At 42.8% G+C, this 24,876-nt stretch overlaps 1 protein-coding gene across 10 annotated transcripts in view; it reads left to right on the top strand.

Moving 5' to 3' along the window:
* The window catches only part of TACC2 (transforming acidic coiled-coil containing protein 2), a 234,635-nt gene that overhangs the window by 84,978 nt on the left and 124,781 nt on the right, over nucleotides 1-24,876 (top strand). For 6 of the 10 annotated variants that reach the window (XM_019485888.2, XM_059730064.1, XM_059730066.1 and 3 more), the window contains 2 exons: nucleotides 212-322; nucleotides 23,637-23,762. The exons of 1 other annotated variant lie outside the window; for it this stretch is intronic. In XM_019485888.2, the coding sequence (XP_019341433.1) occupies nucleotides 212-322; nucleotides 23,637-23,762 (237 nt within the window). The remainder of the gene's footprint in view (nucleotides 1-211; nucleotides 323-23,636; nucleotides 23,763-24,876) is intronic. 3 more of the 10 variants (XM_019485887.2, XM_019485889.2, XM_059730065.1) reach the window with 2 other exon arrangements.

Below are 24,876 nucleotides of genomic sequence, written 5' to 3'. Positions count from 1 at the left end.
ACAGAACATCTCTGGGAGCTTAAGAATGCTTTTATTTTCAAAGTAAAGCAGTAGCCACTTAAACCAGTTAACGAACTTTATTTTCTTTTGTAGATTTCTGCATCACTTTTGAATTGCTGCTATGATATACATGCTAATTCGAAATTATACGAATTTAGAATGACCACTTTCCTACTAACTAATCATGTCACTGCTTTTTCCATAACCTCAGCAACTTTCCTGAGCCCTGTCACTCACTCCTTCCTGTACCTGAGAAGGATGCCATAGCTGTAACAGCCAAGGCCATCTCAGAGGAAGCAAGAAATGACATCAGAGTAGAAAGGTACAGTGAAAAGCTTATGTATTTTAGAGGGCAATAATGCTCTACTTAGTTGTATTCTTTTTTGGTGTTATAAAAAAAAACGGGGAAAAAAGACCACCTTACATGAATAGATAGAGAATATACTCCGCATGAATAGATAGATCTCTGTTCCCCACCCTTTAATATTATGCATTATGGTGGGAAAGGAGGGGCTTTACTTTGCTTTTATGTAATTCTGCACAGTTACGTTAGCATTTTCGGAACAAAAAGTGCACGATAAAAGTCACAAGACTGTAAAAAGATTTAATTAATAGCATGGTTTTTCTCTTAGTCACTCTTAGAAATCTCATTCTGTAAAATGATAACATGAAACTAGAACCCATCTTTCATAATTCTTTCCCCCCCCCCCCCCACTTCTCTCCCAGAGTCTCTTCCTTTCCTTTCCCTTTTTTTTTCTATACAGAATGGAGGTTTCATGGTCTGATTTTGTTGAACTTTTCTGTATTCATTTTCAGCCTGGTCTAGAGTAGCTCAAACACTTTGAAAGAAGTTGGGATAATGTATGTGTGGGAAGGTGGGTGGGTAAAAGCCAGCACACTTGTGGGTACATGCCTGTATGTGGAAGTTTAGGGTGGGTAGCGTACTTTACATTAATACCTGTGGCAAGCAGGGTGGGGTCATTAGAACAGCTGCTGGCAAACCATAAATGGGTTGCTTAGTACTTGCATATGCTTTAAGATTTTATTATCACCTGTTTTTCCAGTATGGATATGTGTACCATCAAGCAGCTGTCATTTCAGTGCCACAACTGCAACTTTTGTAGCTATGCGAGTGTGCATTTGCAAGTATGGTATGCTCTGTACAAAGCAATGTGGAGTTGCTGAATGTATAAAATAAGACACCAAAGACTTCTGAATGTAAAGAAAAGATACGTTGTTCAGGATAATTTCTGATAGGAATATGCAATTACAATGATAAAGACAGCTAGAAAATGTTTGTTGAGTCAGTTAATGTGTCCTTTGCTGTTTCAGTGCTATGACCTGTCCATTTGTAGTAAATAGAAACTTCTTTCTGATAGTTTGAGAACCTACTGGATCTCACTGTTAGCAAGCATATACCCTAAAGTTTAATATCACAGCAGGGGCCATGTGTACTGGTCCCAGAATCCTCTGCTCAGAGCAGTTTTTATTTGTGTGTAGTCCAATGCTAACTATTGCAGGCATAAAGAAAACCATCCATTTCTAAGGGCTAAATTAGCGTCAGAGATTCAATTAATGAAACATTCTGAGATGACGTTTTGAATGGCTTTGGATGCTTGGATTTTGGAAAAAGAAAATATTGTGTCCTGTGTTTAAGGGGTTTCATGGTTTTTATGCCTTTGGGGTTTCGAAGGAATTCTGTGGCCAGATAGGTATGGACTGTGGTATTACTCCTCTGTAATGGAGGTATATTTTAACAACCTTTGCAGCAGCAGAACATTGGTTGCCAATGTCCCCTTGCTTTACCTGTGGCAGGTTAAGGTGTTGTGTGTTGTGGTTGGGTCAGTGTTGGTGGTAGTTTTGCTAATAGATTAGACAATGTATTTGGATAGGGATGATCCTGCCTTAGACAGTACGGCTGTGCGAAGCTTTGGTTGCTGATTCGATTTGGCAGAGATTCAGCCCGATTCAGTGGCCGAATCTCTGAATCCGAATCAAATCAGAAGACCCTTTAATCTCTCTGAATTGAATTGGAACCCTCCACATAGATTTGGAGAGATTCAGAAAGATTTGATTTGGCCACAGACACAGCTTTAAATGTTATTTCTACGCACTTCAAGGTACCAGGCGGCTCATAAATGCTGAGATGCTGGGGTAGATGGAGTGTCCCACAGGAGCATGGGGGGCTCCCCAGCACGCTCGGCAGCACACCTGGAATTGGACCAGAAGCACTTTTGGTCCGCTTCTGGGTCTGCCAGGGAACACCCTGGGGGCCCCCCTTGTATTCCTCCAGCTTGGCAATTGGTGCCTCTTGGGTCTGGGGGCACCCGGCATCCCCCCACAGCTGATCGCTGAGCTGGGGGGCCGTGCTGGGACCCCTCTGTGCACACAGCAGTGGACCCAGAATTGGACCAGAAGGTGAGGGATCGAGAGGTGGGAATTGCATCAATGAGTTTCTGATAAAGGCTAAGCTGTCAACAGATACAGGGGAGAGAGGGCATTTTTCCTTTCTGTCCTCTTCTTCAGATATAGCAGACTTCTCTTATTGGTTCATACAGCATTGCCAACTCTTGCAGTTGTATGGTGAGTCTTTCTCTAAAGACTTAGCTCTTGGAGTCATTTGTTTAATGAAATAAATATATTTTCTAGTGCTTGTCGTTGCAAAGAAAAGCTTGAGAACAAGGAGAGCAATAAAACCTGGCAGAACATAAGTCCTTGGAATGCAGGAATGATGCATAGTTCATTAGCTGGCATCTTCTTGTGCTCAACATAATGCTGTACTGTCCTGCAGTCTTGCTGCTGCATAGATGTGCTGAGAGAAAAGCTTTCCCAGTCAGTCCTCTTCTCCCCAGCAGAGGTAGCTGAAAAACACAGGTCTTGGTTATATATAGGAATCACTGTATCCACCACTGAAAGGCCTCCATTTCAAAGGAAAAAGCACTTATTGGATAGTTCACCAGAACTGTTTTAGGACAGGACACGAAGACAATTCTTTATCCACTTATAATTGGTTTGGGAATTTTGGATGAATTTCTGTAACTACTGGAATCTGGCTGGGACATAAGAACTAATACTCGTTCTTCAAAAAGTACCATGGGAGCTTTCATGACTAAATGTCACGATGTCATTCCCAGATGTGCTGCTTTTAGGTGCTTAGAGTAGATTGTACCATATTCCATATTAGTTCATATTAGTTTGGTGAAATATCACCATTATTATAGATCTCCAACCTTCCATGGGCTTAGTGATACTCACAGTTTATGGACCTGGGGCCAGATTGTGCTCTTCTCCCCCTTTGTGCAATGTCTCCTGAGAACAGTTCCCAAAAGATGGGCCAAGAGCTGGTTTGCTGTCCAGGCACTCTTGGAGCTTGTGCTACAATGATGAAATTCCTCCTTGGTCAGGTCCTTGGTTTGGGTTCTTTTTCATACCTGTATTAAGCCAGATCATTTATGCAATTAAGCAGTGTTATTCCATGTAAAATAAATCACAAAAATCATCATTAGCATCAGGGCAGTGCTACTTGGAAAAATAAATCTTTTTTGTTTTCCATAGATGTAGGCCAGACAATAATCCAAAAAGTTAAAATTGACCTAGACATGTTTTTTTAATTTTCTCAGTGTACTATTCTTGCAGCTGGAAATTGGCAAGATTAGTAAGAAGCCTGAAAAGAATGTTGTCTCCTTAGAAAATAGTTGACTTGATCTTATTTTTGCCTGCCCAGTAAATACTGGACTAAATATTTTAACAGTCTTGTTGAGTGAAATATGGCATGTGCACCTCCTTCCCAGATAATCTGCTTGAGGAGATTTTGAGAGCTGAGGCCCCATGCTGTTACAGTCCTTTGCTGTTTGAAAATGGGATTTGGGGGGTCAAAATGAATTTTGGGTCAAAATTTATGATTTTGCAGCTTCCTCATCTGAAAATGAGCTAATTTGTCTTTTGTGCCTCATTCGGATATTGCACAACGGATTACAACCCAAAGGGAAAAAAAATAGCCGAAGTTGATTTACATGTAATTAAAGTGTGCTGAGTCTATGAAGAAGGAAGGTTTGTCTGGTCATATCTTTAACTGGATCAACTTTAAATTGCCAAGAAAAGATGTGACCAAACATATTTTCCTTGCTTTTTCCCCCTCAGCCATCACAGGCATACCTCTACTGTATCTGAGTATGGATTTGCCTCCCTCCCCACCTTCCTCTCCCCATCCCTGCACTCCAGAATCTGCATTCTTTTTCATGCTATTCTTCAGCCCATCCACCTTGCTCTCCCTCAAGAATAAGTATTGTTAAGGTGATATTTTTCTAGTTATAAGGAAACATATTTTTGAGTCTCAACTGAAATCAAAAAAGAGAATTCTATGAGAATGTTGCCTGCATAAGGACTGCAGGATTGAGCCCACAATCGACACATTCAGGAAGTTCCCACTTATGAGTAAACTAAATTAAAGTAAGAGGTTCACTGTGCTCAAAGAATTAGCATGCCCCTGAGAGTTTAATAGGAGTTTTCATATTATCTGTATTGGAACTGGGATGATACCCACTGGGTCTGAATCACTGCAACCCTACACCGAGGCTGAGGGAGCAAAGTGAGTGGATTTTACAGCATTTTACCATCCGTGGCTTAGCTGACAGAAACTACACTAGTCACAAAGGAGTAGAGAGCCAGGCTCAGAATCAGCCTATTTGAACTTTTGGCATCAGTTAGGCTGATCGTGACATGAGAAGTAAATGTAAAGGGCTGCCGTACATGAAGATAAAAACAAAGTATTTGAATAATCCATTCCCTTGCCCAGTTGCAAGTACCTCTTGCTATTTTGCAAGTATATTAAACTACTCGCACTTTTAACACAGGTACTGCCACTGATTTGTCTGTCTCTTTTTCCAGTGGAAAGGTATCTTCTGGGCCTCTAGAGGAGGATCAATAATGTGTAAGCATTTTGTTAGAAGTGAGTGCTTTGCAATATCTTCCAATATTTGGACAGTCTCTTTGCCAGGACTTTTTAATGTTCTTTCTTTTTCTTTCCCACTTAACCAAGACATTTTCTTTTTCTTTTATTTTCTCGTTAGTTTTCCTCACATGCATTTTTCAGTTTTGCAAAGTGCCTTCCAGTAAGCACCCATTGTCCCAAACCTATCCAAGTCCTCTTGCAAACCCTGTCTCCTGTATGCCAGCTACCACTCCTCCCTTTATACTTTCTGGACATGAACTAGTTTGCTTTTCTCTGGAATATGGAAAGTAGGATTAGTCTGAGTTCTGAGCCTTGTGCTGGATAACTCTGAGCACAGCAATTAGAGAGACAGGCACTTTCTCTGTGGCTTTGAGTTGTGGCTCCTTTCCAGGTTTTCAGCACACTTGTATTTTGCTAGCATCTCCCAGCGAAGACTGCTCGGAGAGAGGTCCAGAGTGACAGAACTCCCAATATTTAACTCTTATGTTCTAATTTTGCTCGGACTCCATTCTGTCACTGTTCCCTCTTTTGCCTTTCTGATTCTGAACGAATGGTTGAGCATTTCTGGAGGTGGAAAGCTGGATCATATGGAAAAGCTCAAGCATATGTAGGTAATATTTGGAATGAGCTGGTCAGATAGATTTGCAGAGGTAAATGGATCAGTGTCCTTTGTACAAAGTGACTACAACTGTCAGGACATCTGAAATTTCCAGAGTCATAAATGTTTGGAGTTGACTCACGTTTGTATTTGCTTTTATGGGGTAGCCCTCAACATGTGTGCAGACGTGTTCGTGAGGCAGCACAGCACTTTGAGAAGCAAATCCGGTGCAGGCAGGCAGCATGTAATTATTTCAGCCTGTCGCATTGCATTACACTCCATAATCATGGGAAATTTGAATGTGACATCAACAAGTCTTCAATTAGCATGCCATGTGACCCACATGTCAATGTGATGACAGACTTTGTTTACAAATAATCTTATTGTCTTAGATGCATGGAAGCTGAGGCGTGTGTAGTTAATAACTGGTACTGATGCAAAATTTGTTAAGCATTAACATTCAGACAGTGCTTGCTGCTGGTACTTCATGTCTGTGCAGGAAGTTTTGCATGCATTTGTTTTCAGTCAGTGTGTTTTTAATTCTTACTTCTTTTTGCTTAACTGTTGTTTGGAAAAATCACTGTACCCAGGAAGTCAAGTGTGTTGGAGAATTCCCCCACTACAAAGGGCCTTTTGCTTTATGCTGTCTAAGCTAAGCATAGACGGTCAAAAAGCGTGAGGCTGAATCGATTCAATCTTTGCGGGTTAGTCTAAGCTGAATAGATTGCACTGATAAGCAAGTGAACAGACATTCACTTTTGATTCTGGAAATGCAGCCACATGCCTGCAGTGGCCCAGGCCAGAAGCTGGGAGTACTAGAGCCTGCATCCTAGCCTGCTGGCCAAGGGGAGAGAAGCTGGGAGGGAAGCCCTCTGAAGTCCCCCTGCCCCAGGCTCAAGTGGAGATGGGGGGTATGTCCAGGCTATGGCATGGCCAGCTGAGTCGTCCCCCCCACAACCCCCATCATACTCAGCCAGGCCAGGAAGGGCCTGGGCACTCACTCTGTCTCCGCTAGAGTGGTGGGGGGGAGCCCTTGAGGACTTTTCCCTCACCCCCCAGCCTTGGCCAGGCAGATCCCAGCTGGGGTCAGTGTGGGCTGGGCGGGCAGTGGGAGGGGGGGTTTAAACTCCCCCCATCATACTTAGTTGACCAGGCTGGGCTGGGGCCTGGCTACACCCCTTCCCCCCTCCACTCAAGTAGGAATGTTAGGAAAAGCCTCCAAGGGCTTCCCTCCTCCCCTTCCTCCTGCCAGGCAGAGCCCGGCTGGTGTCCAGTGCCAGAGTTTTCCCCCTGACCTCCTTCGCTGTCAGCTGGACCAGTGATATTGCTCTGGCTAGAGAACAGAGGGGTGGAGCAGAAACTGCTCTGCTGGAGCAGACAGCACAGCTGCCATGCATCCTGGGATGCTGGGGGTCTGCGAGTTGATTTGTATCGAGAGGGGATCTGGGACAGAAGTTCCATAAACCAGTTTGATCTAGATCAGTTAATTCTGATACTACATCCACCTAGGTTTATCTTAAACTGGTTTCAGCCATTATGAAAGCAGTTTATGTGCACTAAACTTCTGTTCTGTTACAGGTTTAAACTGGTTTCTGATGACTTAAAGTGGTTTATGTGTAACTTCTGTCCCTAGCCCATGGGCTTAGCCCTGTTAGATTCTGAGAGCCCTAACTTCATCCTGTATTCAGGTTCAGGACCAAATTGGTGATCTTGCTAACCTCAAAGTCTGGTTATTTTAAACATATTGGTGTGGTTTCCTACCTTCCCACCACACTGCTTTTAGCCTAATCTTGTCTCCTTCCTTTCTGTCAAGATCAACCATTACCTCCTTGCCCCATATAAAATCTTCAATATAAAATCACAGAGATGAGCAAGACTCTAGTCTCTGGGGTGTTAGTTTCTACTTCATTTCTTTTATCCTGACACTTTCCCTTAGAGAGAGCCTGGAAGAATAGATAGGGCTGCCGCACACCTTACAGTTGGGATTTTACACTCCACTCTTCTGCTATAGAATAAGAGGAAAGAAAGCCTGGAAGGGACCTTGCAAGCTTCTCTAATCCAACCCCTTCCTTAAGGCAGGATTGTCCCTGACTAAACCACTCTACACAACTGTCTGTCCAGCCTGCTTTGAAAACTTCCCGGGATGGAGATTCCACAATTTGTATCCCCAGGGGTGATACCAACAGGGAATCTGGGCCCTGGCTTGGAGAGAAAATGCACTGTAGAGTCAAATCTACTTCAGCAAGAACTTCCTACCAGCACTCCTTTCACGTTTAAGCCAGAGCTCTCTAAGTTTAAACCCTTCAGTTTATCTCAATTGCCCCAGTATCACATGAGAAAATAGGCAAGGCAGGGTGGCACCTAAATGATTCAGAGAGACATAGGCAGATGCAGATACAGGAATGGGGCAAAAGGGGTGACCCTTCCCCCAACTTTGTCTGTGCTGTGCATGTCCCGCGATCTCTCTGAGCTCACTGTGTGATCAGTGTGGGCTCCTGCTGCAGCTCAGCACATGCTGACCTCTGAGCTCCCCAGCTGATCGAGGTAGGGTCTGGTCGGAGCCACTGCTTTCATGTGTCTCTGCAGCAGGGGGTGAATGTTGCTGGTGTTTGTCCTTCCCTTTCCCTCCCCACTTCCCTCTCCCAGCTGCAGGAGAAAGAGGGGGCTAAGTGGCAGTGACAGTGCTCATCCTCTGGGCTCCAGAGCCTCAGGAAAGCAGGGGCTGTAGCTAGACCCCACACCAAGAGCTCACATGCAGCACAGCCAAAGTGAGGTTTGAGTGCACCCCCTCTAGATCCACCCCTGAGCCTAGGCAGTCTGTAAGGTAGGCAGGACCTTATGTAGTTGTCTAGCCTGGTGAAACTAGCTAGTGTTTTCCAGAGACAGGTACTGCTTTAGATTTTTTTTCTCTTTTCTACCCACCTTGCCTCTCTCAGCAGTGCTCCCTCCTTTTTCCTCCCCTTCCCTACCCTTTGTATTCTAATCACTGCTTTCTATTTAGAAACTCTGCTTCCTACAGTCCCTTCTCAGCATCTGAAGAAATAAGCTCTAGGTTATAAAAGCACATGCAGCTTTGATTTAGTTACCATATTTTATGGTGCATAGGTCAATACAGCATATTAATCGACCCCATATTTCTGTACAAAAAAGTACGCGTTTTGTAGATCTATTGTAGAAGTCCACCTTGCCTTGGTGTGTGAGGTGCTGGAAGCCCAGGCGGGCTTGTGAGAGAGGCAGCGTGCTGGCAGGCTCCCAGGAAGTTGCATTGGTGCCCTGGGAGCTCGGGCAGCACATGGCCTGATGGCATCCTGCCTGGCCAGCGCTGGGGTGCAGCCACTGCGGAGAGAAGGACTGGGTCCTCCTTCAGCTCAGGGGCTGCCCGGCCCACTGGCAGCTTGCCCCGCAGCCACAGGGCAGGCAGGGAGGCTCTGCCAAAAGCAGGATCAGGCCCCTCTCTGCTTCTGCCTTCAGCAGGCTCCTGCAGCCAGCAGGATGCCTAGTGCCACCTGGGAAGGGGTAGTTTATAAGATGCAAATCTACCCTGCCTTCTAATATTTGCTACCCATCTATACCTTCATGTCATTTACTATAATAATTCAGGGAAATCACCTAGAGAGTACAGGCACACAGTCTGTAAATGCTGTGCTATATGCTGTGCTATATGCTTTTGCTATGTGCAGAAGGTCAGAAAAATTCAGAGCACTTGCCTGCTTTTTGCCTTCCTATCTGTAGCCACCTGCAATTCATCAAACTGCCTTTTCTCCTTCCAGTCCCATTGTTTTCACAGCTTTAGTTTGGCTAATAGAAACTAAAACAATGTAATCAGTAAGACCCTTTTGATTTTTATGGCACTCACCAGCTTACGTGAAGTCTTTGGAATTTGTTAGTATGATAACATTGTTATACACTTCTTGATGATAGAAATATCAGAGCCAGCTAAGAATAACCCACAGCATACAAGAAGACTGGATTTGATTTTTTTTTCCAAAGTGAGGGTCATGTGCGTGTGGGTATGCACGTGCGTGTGCATGTGCATTGGGTACTTTTTGACAGTTGGGATAGTTTTACAATTAGTCTTTTTTCTAAAACAGACTAGCTCACTTTTTATATCTTGTCATCAATTCAAGGAAAATGTGGAAAATGTTGAGCTCATTCCTTTTGGTTTTGGTGACAATAATGTATCAGGTTTGCATGGCAGTTGGATTGGTTTTGTGAACATGCTGCAGTGGGGTGTGAAACTTGTGTAATAAGAGTTTCTTTCCACAGGGTCCCACTCATTTGGGGTTTTGTCATCTGTCCAAAATAAGAGGTAGGTTTGCCAAAAGAATTGATCACAGAAGTTCAGCAAACTCGGGCTGATTTTCAAGAGAACCTGGGCCAGTTTTTGTTTTCAGCTGGAAACTATGCAAAACTCTGTGGTTTCCCATGATTTTGACCCTAAACCAGATAAAATTTAGTGGTTTCAGCTGAATTTTGCTTTGAGTTTCTAACATTTGTTCAAACTATAAACACAGGAGTGTGATTGTGGGGGTTCAAATGCAATTTTGCTAATGCACAAAGAAGCTTGAAAAAACGTTGGAGAACCAAAATGTCTGAGATTTACACAGCTAAAGTTTTAGCTGGTGCAGTCAGTCTCAGGGTTTATATTCATATTCATGAAGTAGTAAGGCTTCATTCTGCAGCAGAGGTCTCTTAAGTGTTTGTGCTGTAAAAGTGAGTTGTGTACCCAGAGAAACTACATAGCAAGCAGCTTTTCCATGGTAATGCAAAGCATGTGAATATGGCACCCTGTGTAAAGGAGAATCCCAGCTTTGATGTGAAACAAAAGGCAAGTTTATGACCTTCTCTTCTGTAAAGAGCCTTATAAATGAAGCAAAAACAAAATGAGTCTCCTCAGGGTTGCGTATTCTGAGTCTGGGGTTACAGCAAGAATATGGCTACCATAGAATTGCCAGCTCTTAAAGTTTTATCATGAATTATCTGTGATATTTAGTGACTTAATGCGTCAGGTCCTGGAATCAGGTGATTGCATGAAAGCCTCAGACTCTAGTTATCCTTGTTGCAAAAAGGCATGGAAAATGTGCATCCTATGTACAGAGAAAACGTTCAGAAAATAGAAAAAAACTTATTTTAAAAAATGGCTTTTAAACAAACCTGATAATTTTTTTAGGTTTGACTCTTGATTTTTTTTTTTTTTTTTATATGCTTGGTGTTGACATTTTTGCAAAAGTGCATGGAAAAAGTTCAGATCAGTTTTACAGCTGAAACCGGTAGTCCTGGCTGGGCTGCCACTGACAATACTAGGGCTATGGTAAGCCCCTAATTGCTCATCTGTCTGCACTCAGCTAGATCTTATGGCTCTTTAGGAATACGGTCTCCATGGACTAAGAGAAGGAATTCTTGCTCTGAAGGTGACTCCCTCCATGGCTTTTAAGTCATATAGTCCAGCATTTCTCAACCTGTGGATCGTGACCCAGAAGTGGGTCACAAGAATATTTTAAAGGGTCAGGGGGAAGGTCTGAGGGAAATGCTGCAAGGTTGCATGGAGCCAGGTGCACAGCAGGGGGCATGGCGAGCATGCAGCAGGGCAGCATAAAGGAGCAGGAGAGGGAGGGAGGGGGCTGGTTGCAGCAGCTGGAGGGGAAAAAAGGGAGGAGAGAGAGAGAGACTGTGGGTTGGGATGGTTATGCTAATGGAACCCAGCGTGAAAAAGGTTGAGAACCACTGATATAGTTCATAATTGATAATGTCGGATGCTTAAAATTATCAATTTTATTCTGTAACTATAGAGTAGGTGCTTAACTCCATACATGCAGGTTGAAAGTGTGCCTCACGATAGATACCTCCCCACAGTGCATCCTGGGCAACTCCTGAAGGATTATCTTGTAGAAGGCGAAATCTATCAATCACTCCAAAAACAAACCAAATTTCAACAACCAAGTCTACCCAAGAGACGCATGGACAGCATCATAAACACAGGCTGACAGTTGGTATAGGGCTACTGAAACACGGGACTGCAGCGGCAGTAGACGATGTATTTACTGAGATGATACAACACCTAAGACCCCTTGCAAGGCAATAGATTCTTCATCTATTCAACACATGCATGATGAGTAAACAAGTACCATCAGTATGGAGGAAGTCAAGAGTTATAGCTCTGCCCAAACCAGGGCAAGACATTTCATCACCAACAAGTTATAGACTGATCTCCCACCTACACACCCTATGAATGTCTTATCTTGCAATTAGTTTCACCCTTGGTAGATTCCAAACCTTCGTAAGACCAAGCAGGTTTTAGACCAGGTGGATCCTGTGCAGCCAAGCTACTAAACCTCACACAGCATATTGAAGATGGTTTCCAACGGAAGTTCACCACTGGTGAAGCGTTTGTTGACCTATCTGCTATGTATGATACTGTCCAACACTGCATCATGATCCACAAACTGTATCTTATGACTGGACTGACAACTTAGATCTAAGCCAGACCATCCATAGCCTCTTGGAGAACAGGCACTTCTGCATGAAACTAAATGGCCAGAAAAGTAGATGGCGCTCCCAGAAGAAAGGCTTACCACAAGGCAGTATTCTCGCCCCACTTTTATTGAACATCTACATTAATGATCACCTACTTCCTGCCGAATGTCAGCATTTCATCCATCCTGATGATCTCTGTATCACCACACAGCAGAATAATTTTGAGGACACAGAGAAGATCTTGGAGAGTGCACTGATTGAGATGTCAGATTATTACCTAAATAATTAATTATCTCTAACCTAACTCTAGCAAAACCCAAATCTGCACTTTCCATCTGAGAAACTGAGATGCATAATGACACCTGAATGTGTCACCTGGGGTGACCAGAGTCTTGAACATCAGAAACACCCAGTCTACTTAGGGGTAACACTGAATCATATACTTTGTTACAAAAGCACATATTAAATACCAAAGCCAAGGTCAACACATGAAACAGTGTTCTGTGTAAGCTTGCAAATTCCAAGTGGGGACCACGTCCATCCACCCTATGTATTACTGCCTTAGCACTTTGTTTCTCTGTGGCTGAATACGCCTGCACCGCCTGGGACACACAAGTCACAGTAAACATATTGACACTGCCCTAAATGATACATGTAGAATTATAACAGGCTGCCTAAAACCCACCCCTGTTCCCTGCCTATACACACTGTCCGGCATAGCGCCCCCTTACATTGGGAGGAAAGTAGCAGGTGACATTGGCCGGCAGGTACAAGAGTCAGACAACCGCCACCCGCTATATGGACATCAACCAGTGTACTGTTGTCCCTTATTGAGAAATAACTTTTTTTCCTCTACATACCACTGACCACATCACCAGAATCAGCCAGAACTACGCTCTGGCAAAACGAATGGGAGAAACTAGGTGACAAAGCTGTTAAATGGAGCCAGTAAGGAATTACCGCCAGTGAGGAGTTACCATCCACCTCCAACTACAGATGGCATATGTGGCAGAGCTTGAAGAGATTGAGAGTGGGTCTTGGAAGATGCAACTTTCTCATGAAATCGTGGGGCCTCTATGCAACCAACCAATGTGTTAGTCAGGAGAAGCAAACCATGGATCATCTCCTGAGATGCCCTGTAGCACCACAGTGAACCCCACAAGATCTGGCAATACCAACACCACAAGCAGTGGCCTATGCAGAATATTGGGAACAGACCATAGAAAAGTTGGATTGGAGACGTGATGAAGAAGACCATGCCTTAGTTTCCACATTTGTGAAATGGGGCTAATGCTGCTACTTACTTAGGTCTTAGATGACACTGTATTTTCTCACATACAACATGCCCCAATGTGTAATACATACCTTGTTTTTGTAAGGAAGAATGAAGAAAAAAGATCTTTCCTTGTAGTAAGTAACTGAGTAGCAGGAGCTAGGGAGCTGAGCCTGCTAATTGTTCTTCTCCCTGTGGATTGCTTCAGCTTTTACTTTTGGTTTTACTTGGTAAGGCAGACCTTGCTCTTTTTGTGTTTCTCACATATAATACACACTTCAATGTTCAGCAGCTGGTTTTGGGGAAAAGGTTCATGTATGTGAGAAAGTATGGTAATAAATATCACTGGCTTTGTTAGGCCCCAGTCTTGCAATCTGCAATGCATACAGACCTTGCATGGAGCCCTGGGGTCTACTACAGTTAGAAATTAGGAGATCAGAACTAGACAGAGGTGCCCGCACTCCCAACATTCATGTCTTCTGTAAACTCTTGTCATTGAAGTGGCTGTGCAATGGTATTGCCCACAAAATGTGTGCATAGCCCACACATAAAGTCTCTCGCCTGAAGAGGATACAGTCTAGAAGGAGTAATAAGTGCTGAGTGGGAGCAGTGATGAAATAGACATTAACTATCTTCAGGTTGGCTAATTTCTTGCAGGTGTCCCAAAAACCATTATTGGAGAGCTCTGTAAGGAGGAGATGGGAGTGGCTTTATGAAGCAGTTCTGATACGATACTTCAAGTATAACCTGCCTCTGATGGTCCAGGTCTCTTGGAATACGCTGCCCCTTAGGTCTCTTCCTTCAGCATGAAATCAGGCAATTCTACAACTCTCAGGCAACATATTCGACTGCAGGTCCATACTGACCATGTTTACTACAGCGTGCTGGACTAAGGTTCGACACCTACAGTGCTACTCCTAAGGGCATATCCGTGGTCCCCAACCTTGGGTTGTAACCCAAATGAGGGTCGCAGGGGCAATGCCAGTGGCACTGCACACAAAAGACAAGCTGTGCCCCATGCTGGAAGCTCCCCCACCCCTGGGCTGCTGCCACACTATGCTCCCAGCAGCAGGTCTGGAAAAAAAAGGTTGGGAACCACTGATTTATATAGTCTGAGTTGCTGCTTTTCCTTTAAATCAGTGCAGAGAGAGGAGTGAAAATGATAATCAGGAGTCAGTTCTCTGTTGCTTGTGGAGTATTTGGGAAGTAGGGACTTGAATTAGTTGTACTTTGGTAGTACTTTTTTGTACCTGCAAGTTATTGGATTCTGCATAAAAGTAGATTTAATTGCCTGTATGCCAGAGCGTGAACATAAATGCATCAGAAAAAAGGTCCATTACCTTTTTCTTGTGACATTCCTAAATTCATGCTCCTTAAGTGCAGGTGGGATATGAAAAAATAGTGATGTTCCTCAGTGGCAGCTCTTTGAATTCTGCTCCACCTCAATGGATGCTCATTCTCAGTACTGGAATGGAGTGACCTACCCTCAGCAAACAGCTTTATTTAAGTTTAGCCCTTTCTTTGTTGTCATTGTTCAGAGTTTTGTGTTTTACTTAATTGTTTAACAATTACTTTTATGAAACTTCTGTTTAGGAGCTATTCACTTTGATCATTTTCCACTATTCATGTAGCGGTCACTGAAGGCACAAGATATTTTTTCTTAATTTATGAATGGGTGATTGAAATACTAGGAGGAGCGGGTGAGCCCAGGAGCATGGAGACAGCATGTATGTTCACCCTCAAATGCTGTTATTTCTTATGGGAACATTCACAGGCAGATCATCCTGTCACTCAAAATTTGTCTGAATGTAAAATCTTTTCTCCCTTTTGCTTGTAGGAAATTTATGGAGAAGGGTTATGAATGTGGTTGAAAATGTGCATAGAAAAGGGATTCAGGATTCATGAACATATTTTTCAAAACTTCCCAAGAAATGTGCAGCTAACCTCATTTCATGCTTGGAAGGGTCCAAACAATTTAATTACTGGTATTAGTCTTGATATAAAATAATTCTGCATAAGCAGGACATTTACCATACTCTGCAAGTTCTGGGCAAGACCAAGGCCCAGACTGAGTCCTAAAAGATATAGATCTGCAATTGAGAAGGCTTAAGCAGCGCAAGAGAGCTCTGGGAGCCTGCCGACTTCTGGAGTCGCAGTTCTGGAACTCCTGATTTTTGCTGAATTGAACCTCTGTTGTTCAGCATTTATATCAAATCCCTGGCTTCAGCCTGCTAAACTTTCTATTATATGAATGGACATATAAACTACAACTTGTGCGTAAGATAGTCTTGGATGCTGGCAGCCTAGCTACTTACTGTAGTAGAAACAATAAGCTTGCATGCAAAACAAGGCTATATTCGCATATCCATACCAGTATTTTGTGTCAGATGGGCATAGCACTGACACTAATCTCTTCAGCTCCCTATTAACTAAAATCCTGTCTAACTCCTCTTAGTTACTGTAGCATATGCTTCTAGGAGTCCAGGCAGATAATGCATTTACACCGTATAATTGCCAGTTACATTAATGAAGGAGAGAAGCAGAGAGTTGACATAAATCCATACACTGAAGTAGTTTCTCCCATTATGGTGTTGAATAAACTCCAAAAGAATCGGTGATAAAACTACACCAGTGTAAATTATTCCAGTGGTTGTGTCGTCTGTCTGCAGTTTATCTCAGGGTAGCTCTTTGCAAACACATTGTTACCTGTTCCCATTCCAACTGGAATAGCTCTGTGATAGCTTTCTAATGCTTTCAGCTCTGCCAGGATAGCTGTACGTCTGTCGAATCCCGAACTGAACATCATTTACATCAGTGTACAAGCCTAAATTACACCGGTGTAAAATGCATCCACCCCCTCGGCACTTAACACCATAGTTAAAGTAGGAGGAAAGGGACCTGGATTTACAGCTCGAAACAAATGAGATTTTGGCGATAGTTATTAAAACAAAGCAGGGCTGTGCTTTCACTCTGTAACTTTTAAAAGATGACCTTTAGGGAGCTGGGCCCAGCAGTCGACCGGCAAATGATCAGGGTTCCAGGACGTGCTTTTAAAAAATGAAACATCAAGGCAAGGCTCTATGCAGTTTGGCCCCAGGAATTGTTGTTTATTTTGTGATCATTGAATCTGTACAAGTCTTTATGGCCATATATAGTGGAGAGCCTTGCAAAAACTCAAAACAGCTCTCAGGTTGTCATGACTCAAGAGCCCTGGAAGAAACATGCTGAAGGGAAAAGAATGAAAACCACGTGTCAGTAGTTTCTGGCATACTGCGTGTGCAAGGGAAGGGAGAGGGAGGGAGAAAACCAGAAGTACAGTACAAGCTTCAAATTGCTACAAATTCAGGGCACTTTTGTCTAATGATCGATTAGGCCCTTCCCTTGGAAGCGTGCTGTAAATGTTCAGAAATGCAGGGGCGTGCCACAGTAAGGCAGCCCCGCATTCCTCTGACCCCAAGCCGGATCGGATGCCTTCGGAGCAATTGCATGTTTGTTAGATACTGGCCTTTCCTTGGAGAGCCTCGTGGGAGGAGCCTCTGACAGGCGGCTCCAGTTTTATAGTCATTGGCCTTTTGTGTGTTTCAACTTTCAAACAGCCTTCCATTCAGGAGGGGAGCACTTGGGAAATGCAGCACCAAACACAGATTTCTGGACTATTTCTTTGGCAGGCCGGGAGCAGTTTCTGCTTTCAGTGAATTCGGCTGCGAACACACTCAAGGAATTTGTCCTATTAATGCCTAACTTTGAAGTCTGGGCTGAAATGGGGGAAGCTTAGAAATGACTCCCATGAAGGAATCCATGCTAACGTGGTGGGCGGGTTTTTGTTTGGTTTTTTGGAGCTGAGGATAATTGAGAATGGCAGAGCTGGGGATTGTGTCTTGACAGTGGTAAGTGCATTTTTGGAAGAGAAAAGTAATGAGTTAAAAAGGTATGGTTTCGGTTTGAAAGGAAGTGTATCAAAAAGAGCCCGTGGGGATTACAAGGAAGGAAAAGGTGTTTGCTTTGTGTCCTGCTGTACAAACCCTCTACATCTTTTAAATGATATCGCATTTCGTTATATTCGCTGTCTTCATGTTGTCATGCATTCGCTTTTTGACGAGAAACTTCTCCACAGTAGTTTCATACTGTAGATGTCTTTTCTTATAACTCTGGACTGAGCTTTTGAAAAATCTTGACTTAGCTGGGGATTAACTATCATTATCCCAAAGTAGCTGAAAAAGATTTTGGTTTTGTGAATATTACTGTTGAGCGTGGTTTGATTCCTGTTAGAGTTATCAATGCGTGTTTAGCACGTCCATGGAGATTTACCGGTTACTTATATTGCACAATGAAACTTCTGCTTCAGGCTTCTTACCCAGGATTTAGAGACTTTTAAATTCTAAAACAATTACGTCACAATGTGACCGAGTACTTTTGAACTTCTAAAGCCTGAATATCCACTGCCAAGCAGTTTTTATGGTGTTTGACAGTTCCTGTGTGGTAGTAATACCGCAAATGCATTATGCTCATTTATCTTGTACATTCACAATTTATATTGGTAGTATTCTGTGAAGCTTTTTGCTGTTCCAGTTATGGCTTGAGCAGAAAAGCTATTTTAGTGTAGGATGCTATTTCAGTATATGTATTCAACTGGCTTTTTTAATAATAGCTTTATACTGATTATACTAAGCCACCTTAAGTTTGAGATTTTTGATTTGATCATCTTGGTGTAGAGTTGCACGCAGCTTGATTTTTGTTTCTATTTGAGTGGTCGTGGTTTTTCCTGTTTCTAATACAAACTGGATGCTCAGAAAAATTAAAGGACTCTTAAAATAGGGTGTGTATTCAAGTTACGGTATGGAGGAGTCATCCAGGTAATTTATGACTTAATGTTACCACCTGTCAGGGAAACTTCCCTACCTTGTCAGGATTTCCATCACCTTGCCAGAAAAGAAACATTTCTGAGAATTACTTTTTACCACTGAGTGCTCTGATTGGCTGACATCAGGATGCCATTTGTGGTATTTTGGGACTACCTGTAGGAACTGCAAAATGTAGCAAAGTTTTTAATTTAGAGAGGTCTTTAGTAAGAGGGGTTTACACTTGAAGAAATGATTGAAAAGATTCTGTTTCGGAAGAGGTTAGTGTTTGAGTGATACATTTTGTGTGTCTGCTCCATTGAGTCTTTATCACAAAGACTTCTCGCAAGAGAAGACCCCCTTGTCCCTTCAAGCCACAAGCCTGAGAGATGTGGAGCTGCATCCCAGAAGCAGTATCTGGCAATCCAGTGTTTCAAGCAGATATCATGCCTCCTCGTGCTTCCAGGTGGTCCAGCCATTGCACAGACCGTTGGGAAGGTGAGGTTTTGTGCTCTGTACTGAGCTAGGTCAACTCCAGCTTTTTTTTCCCGGGGGAGAGGTAGCATTGCAAGAGGCACTAATCAGAAACATTTCTTCTGCTCCTACCCAGACTGCACCGGAGCCCAACTCATCTACTATCCACAGTGATATATTGTGGCTGGAGTTTCTCCCTATCTAGGTACTTTTTGTGCACTAATCCTAGGTCCAGACCCATTCTGGTAGAGAAACCTTGTTTCCTAAGAACCCTTCTGCCTGGTTGTGATCCCCACATTAAGGGCTTGTAAATCAGCGAAACTGGAATGATTTTTACAGGAGCAGATATTGATATCCTAACACGAATGTAGTTTTCTGTGGACAGCGGGGGGACGATTGTTATAGAAGGAATGTTGTGCACCACGCATCATTTGTAATGCTGTCGCGCTCCCAAGCACATTATTTATCCAAGCCACCTGTTACATCTCGTCTCTCTCAAACTGATCCATTATCGTTTATACAATATTGAACACAATGAAACCCAGCTTGGCCGAAGTGTTCAGGGGATACCTCAATAAAAATGGTAAATGGTTTTTATTCCTATTTTTTAAGAATCGTGGGTACAGTTGAATGGATATAATAGGGGGAAATAACCTAAGTAGCTGATATTCCTCCCCAGAGTGCTGTGACATTTAGGATACCTCTCTTAAATGACCTTGAAGGAGGTATTATAGAAAAGGCAGAATGTTTTTTGGCATCCTTGGCTGCTGAGTCAACTCTTGTGATACGTCTATCTGATTGAGATACTGGCTCTGTTACTGGTATCGGCACAGTTAACTTTTCTCTCAGAAATTGCTTCTTTCCTCCAAAAGCTATTGAATAATATTAACAGGTGTCACAAGGATCTTAACGTGTGGGTTTTTTTTTTTCTTTAGAGAATAACATTATTTAGGGTATTCAGATTAACAATATCATCTTTTCTCCCTGTTTTTCTACAAACTCGGTATCTGTGAGGGTGACTAATAAATGGAATAAACTACCAAAGACAAGCATAGTCTAAAATAAGTGACACAAGCACTTACTGAAATGGAAGCTAGACATGTTGTTGGACTAAGACCAGCTACTAGATCTTTTTCCATGAGGTCTAGTTATTAAGATGAAAATTAATGTTACATTTTACAGATGTAGCAAACTCTTCCAACAGCTGTCTGAAGTTGGGAACTTTGCTTTGTACCCATTTTGTGGATGGGTGAATTGAGGCTCGGCAAAGAGAACTGATTGGTAAAATGTCTTTTCCTCAATTAATATTAATGTTGCACTCAGAAGATTTGCTGCCTGGTCTTTGCTGTAAACACAGAACAACATTCACTTTGTTTTCACGTGTCTTGGAAAATACGATGCTGGGCCAACGGAAGCGTCACCGATGGGTTCTCCCTTCGAGCATTCAGTGGTATTTTCCAGTATTTTCTTAATTACCCCAAGATGGACTATACCTAAAACAGGGAAAATCGGTAGTCACGCTGAGCTGTGTCATATTAATATGAGCTGTATCATATTAAGAGCAGCAAAATGTTCAGGAGTTATTTACATAGGGGACTGGAAGACAGAAAGTTTGCTGGATTTCCTAGAATAGTGTTTCTTAACCTTTCTGGACTTGAGACTTGTCTCTATAACTTTTGTGAATTGAGAGGCACCCGATTTCAAGAAATAATTTATATATTGAGTGGGGGCTCAGCCACTCAAGCTTGAGCCTGCGCTTACCTGCTTACTACCTTGTGACACCCTGGTTGAAAATCACTGCCATAGAGCATATCTGAATCTCTTACTGGCAGTCTTCAAAAGTAGCCATATATAGCCTGCCCATCTAGGAGAGAGAATGAAAGGGAAAAAACAGACCATTCTGGAAGATTGATTGATACCAACTCCTGAGTCTAAGATTTTTGTAAAGTTTTAAAATGTTAAGTTCAGATCTTGGTGCTAGCAATGACAACTCCACAACAGAACCTAACCCGAGTTTTGTAAGTGAAGATGCACTCGAGGAGCTATCTCACGCCTGCTGTTCCTCAGTTATCCTCACTTAAGACTTGCTTTTACCTATTTCAAAGCACAATTTCTACTTGAGTTAAAGTTAGCAATTTTATTTTATTTTTTTACCATTGCAGTAGGGCCATAGCATTTCTTCTTAAAATCCAGTGGAGACATGTAGTTATTTCCTGTTTATTCAGTGATGTTTAATGCGGAGCAGGAATACAGGTGAAACTTGCTAAGACTCGTTAGTGACTTTATATATGCGTCTCCCTAGCAATGATCTGAAAATGCGTCTCTGCAAGGTCAAGAGAATATCTTAAGATTAAAAGTATGAAACTCTAGAGACCAAGGACACATGTTGGTAGAAGTCTTGCTCCAGTGATGTATTGATAGCAAACTGAACTGTTTGGTCTTTTGACTCAGTTTATACTGGGCTAGCTGCAGCTGTTGTTAAGCAACTGGTTGGTAAAATGTGAAGTATTTTTTTCTTTGAAAAATATTTCAGACATGCTAGTCACAAGCAGAATTTGGAATTTTTAGTTGTTCTTCCAGTCTTGACCTGGAACTCAGGCAATGGAATAGAAAGTGTTATTTTATTTAGAGTTTGTGAGCTTGAGACCGAACTAGTTTGAAAGACTGATTAGTTCCTTGGAAGGGTTACAGCTTATGTCAACAGCAGTATTGGGTGCCAGGTGGAGGTACCCAAGCTAGCTTTGACCAAGTGATCCCAGTTCCAGGAACATCGTGGCTGTGTTCAGTACTGTGCCCCCATTCTTCTCCAAAATAATTAGCTCACAAATAATGCCATGTTAATGCAGCTATACTGTCTCCAGTAGCCAAGGTGTCATGTTTTAAATTAACTTGAGTATCCTTACATACCACTGCACAGTCTTTTTAGATATCCCCATAGTGGTGACATTGTGCAGAGTATATTAGACTCTGATGTAAAAGAATTTCACCCGCGGCCATAGACTGAATGACCTTTTGCATTTGTGCTGTTGATTCTTAGGCCTATACTTAGCAGTGTGGCTTTTTAATGAACTGCCTCACCACCCTTTTTCTCTGTTTCAAAATGGATTTCAATCTGTGTTAGTGGTGTACAACATACAGGCTGTGGCCTGCATGCAGTCCACTAAGGAGTTCCAGTGGCCTGCCATAATTCTTCGTTAAATCGTTAGGAAACAAAAATAGATCTGAAAGGCAGAGCAATGAGCCCTATGTCCTCAAAGTACAGCAGTGTGTTAATCTGTGCATGTGCCTGCACGCATGGCTTGCTTTCTTGCTTCTCAATGTAATGAGGGCTTATATAGGATCAGTGTAGATCCTGCTAGTAGCAGTCCTTTGGTGAAAAGTTCACCTTGCAGAAGTGGACATCGAAGTTTGAGCTGTACACCCCTGAAAACTCTTGTTGTTAGACTCAGGAGATGTCAGAGACTGAGAACAGATGCTTGATTTGCTCCTCATTACTTAAGATAGGACATCAGCATGGAAGGTGTGGGACCAAAGAGTTGCAGAAGAGATCAATGGAGTGCTTTGCCCTTCAACAGCACATTGCAGAGTTTCAGAAGGTGGTGAAGTGATTGCCGTCTCTTAAAGGGAGGTGGGGGATGGAGAGGTCAGGCCTCATGTTTTTAAACTATATTTTTAAGATAGCTTGCAGAAACAAAAGCAAGCTAATAATATAGAGACAGATCCATCAGCAGTAGAGATTCCTTTTATGCCCATTCAATTAGAAAGGCTTGAAACCTGCAAAAAATGCTTCTGAAAGTGCAGAAAAGGGATGTTCCAATTTTTGGTACTATAATTAGGGCCCCAGGCTAATTGCCGAAATGTTCATGGCTGAGGAGCTTCTCAGAGTTGCAGCTTCTTGGCATGGCCAAGGGTTTGGTTTTAAGTGGACAAGGTCTGAAAGCTGGATGAAGGCACAATATAAAGCTGAGTAATGTTCTTTTCTCATGTGGGATGATGCAGGGCTCGCCTAGGCAGCCTCTAAGGGCACCTTTCTAAGATAGCTATGGTGCTTCATTTTTTGCAAGGTAGCATGTGCGAATTGGGATGGCATGTCATGGTGGTGCTTGTGGGTGTGATGCAGAGACAATTCAGACATGTCCATAGTGCCTCCATAGACAGAACTTCTGCAGCAAAGCTTCTGTTCTTGTATGTTCTGTAGTGCATTTGATGATAAGCTCACTTTCGTCTACTTGTGTAGCAGTCGCACTAGACAATGTCACCAAGAGCCAGGTTGCATTATTCCATGCATAGATGAGCAAGAGAGGGTGCAGAGCGTGGCATCGTAAATGAAGGTGACCATTAAAGAAAGGGACCATAGTGCTGCCTAAAAGAGCAGCGAAGGGACCAGAGTGCTCCTTCCTTCAGCTAATACAACTGGTGGACGGCGAGAGGGGGAAGCATTGAAAATGTGGCCTGCGGTGTTGCTGTTGCTGCTGCCTGAGTCCTCTTAGATTTGGACATGCATTTCACAGGAGTCCTAACAGGGATTCTGGCTGTCTCAGCATCTTATAATCCACTCACCACCATGCAGTCCTTTCTTCTTGGCTGAGCCCTCCAAACATAGCCCTGCCCACTATGCTTTAACATGAGGAATCTTCTCATTTCTATCATTCAAACACTATTTTATTTGTCTTTCATTTTTCACCTTGCAAACACAGCCAGCGTTAAGTCTCCCTGTTTTATAATATCTCCCTTTCCCTAGAGTCTTAATTCAGGCCTAAGTCCTGTTGACTTCAGGGAGAGGGAAATGCATGTAAAGGCTGAAGCTCTGCGATACACACACACACATACACATACACACACGTGTGTATGTGTGATTTGTTAAAAAAGTGCTTTCCTTTTGTGGTTAATATTCATATATGCATATTGTACGTGTAATATAGCTATACATCCGCCCTTCTAAACAAGAGCTCCAGATGTAGAGATTACAGATGACTAATTCTACAGAGGCCTCTAAGTCTGCCATTTTTCCATATCTTTCCTCTGCAGTTCTCCTGTGCCAGGTGATGACATACAATTGGCTTCTTCCTCTGATTTCTCCAAACAACCTTTAGCTGTTTCTCCGTCTTGTGAACATGCTGCTACTCTGGCTGCCACTGAGCTGACTGCAGCAAGGTACAGTAGGCAATTCAGTGCTGTTGTGGTGGTGGATAGCAGGGGCAAACTTCCTTCTGCTATGGGTGGGGGAGGAATACGGGGGTTATCATGTGCCAAGAAATGCCTGTGGGATAAGGGTGTGCCCAGGATAGTCAAATGCTATGCAGAATCTGTGCCTGCACTTGGCAGTCTCCATCCCTCAAGCGTCTGTGGAATGTGTATTAGAATTTCACTCTGCCCTTTTAGGCAGAAAGGAAGTTAGCAAGATGCATTTACTTGGGGATGGGGAGGTGGGGAGAAAATAGCTTAGTTGTGGGGCACAATAGGGCTGGATGGGACAGGCAAGTGAAATTTATACCTTGACTAACATACTTTATCTTTTTGTCAGTGCAAGGTACCTTGGCTATTTTTGCTTAAGCCTTTTTCTATTGATTCTTTAATTGTGATGAGGTCTCCGCAGGAACCATACTAATGTTATCAAAGTTAGTCACCTAGAATGGTTTGGAAAGTCCCGTTATTATTGTGTTGAATGATGATTACTGTTGCCTTTGGTTACGTTGTCTGTAGTTGGGTTGTCCAGAGAGGAAAGGCCTGTGGTACCCAAGTTCATGTTTTAACTTCCAGCTGCAGAGGTAGTCTAGCGATATGTCTCTATTGTATCTCTACTGTGACTGTACTGGAGTGGACACATACCCAAGTTAGGGTCAGCTAGCTAGCTGGGGTACCAGTAGTGTGACTACATGAGTTGCAAAACCTTACGGACATGGGAGCTTCGCTGAAGTTGAACTACATGCTACTACAGTTAGGTTATGTGGGTACCCCAACTAGTTACTTTTCAGTTACTGTTTAGGGTTACATTTTCAGATTTTAAACAATTTTGAAGCCTAGCCTCATCCCAAAATGATTTGAGCCCAAGGAACCTGAGTCCTCTTAGGTTTGGTTTCAAAAGTATCCAAATTCCATTTGAAAATGGGACTCAGGCTTCTATATTGATTGAAACTTTTAAATATGCTAACCCTTAGTGTTGTGGGCTTTCCTTCTACTGCATTTCAGATCTTACATTCCTTTAATCGCAGGAAGGAACATTGAGGCTGGAAAGAGAACTGAGGCCAAAAAAACCCATTCCCAACAA

Source organism: Alligator mississippiensis, chromosome 6 (assembly GCF_030867095.1).
Source record: "Alligator mississippiensis isolate rAllMis1 chromosome 6, rAllMis1, whole genome shotgun sequence".
In the NCBI taxonomy this organism is placed as follows: domain Eukaryota; kingdom Metazoa; phylum Chordata; order Crocodylia; family Alligatoridae; genus Alligator; species Alligator mississippiensis.
The sequence above is the reverse complement of the archived record's forward strand: the minus strand, read 5'-3'. Positions and strand labels throughout refer to the sequence as shown.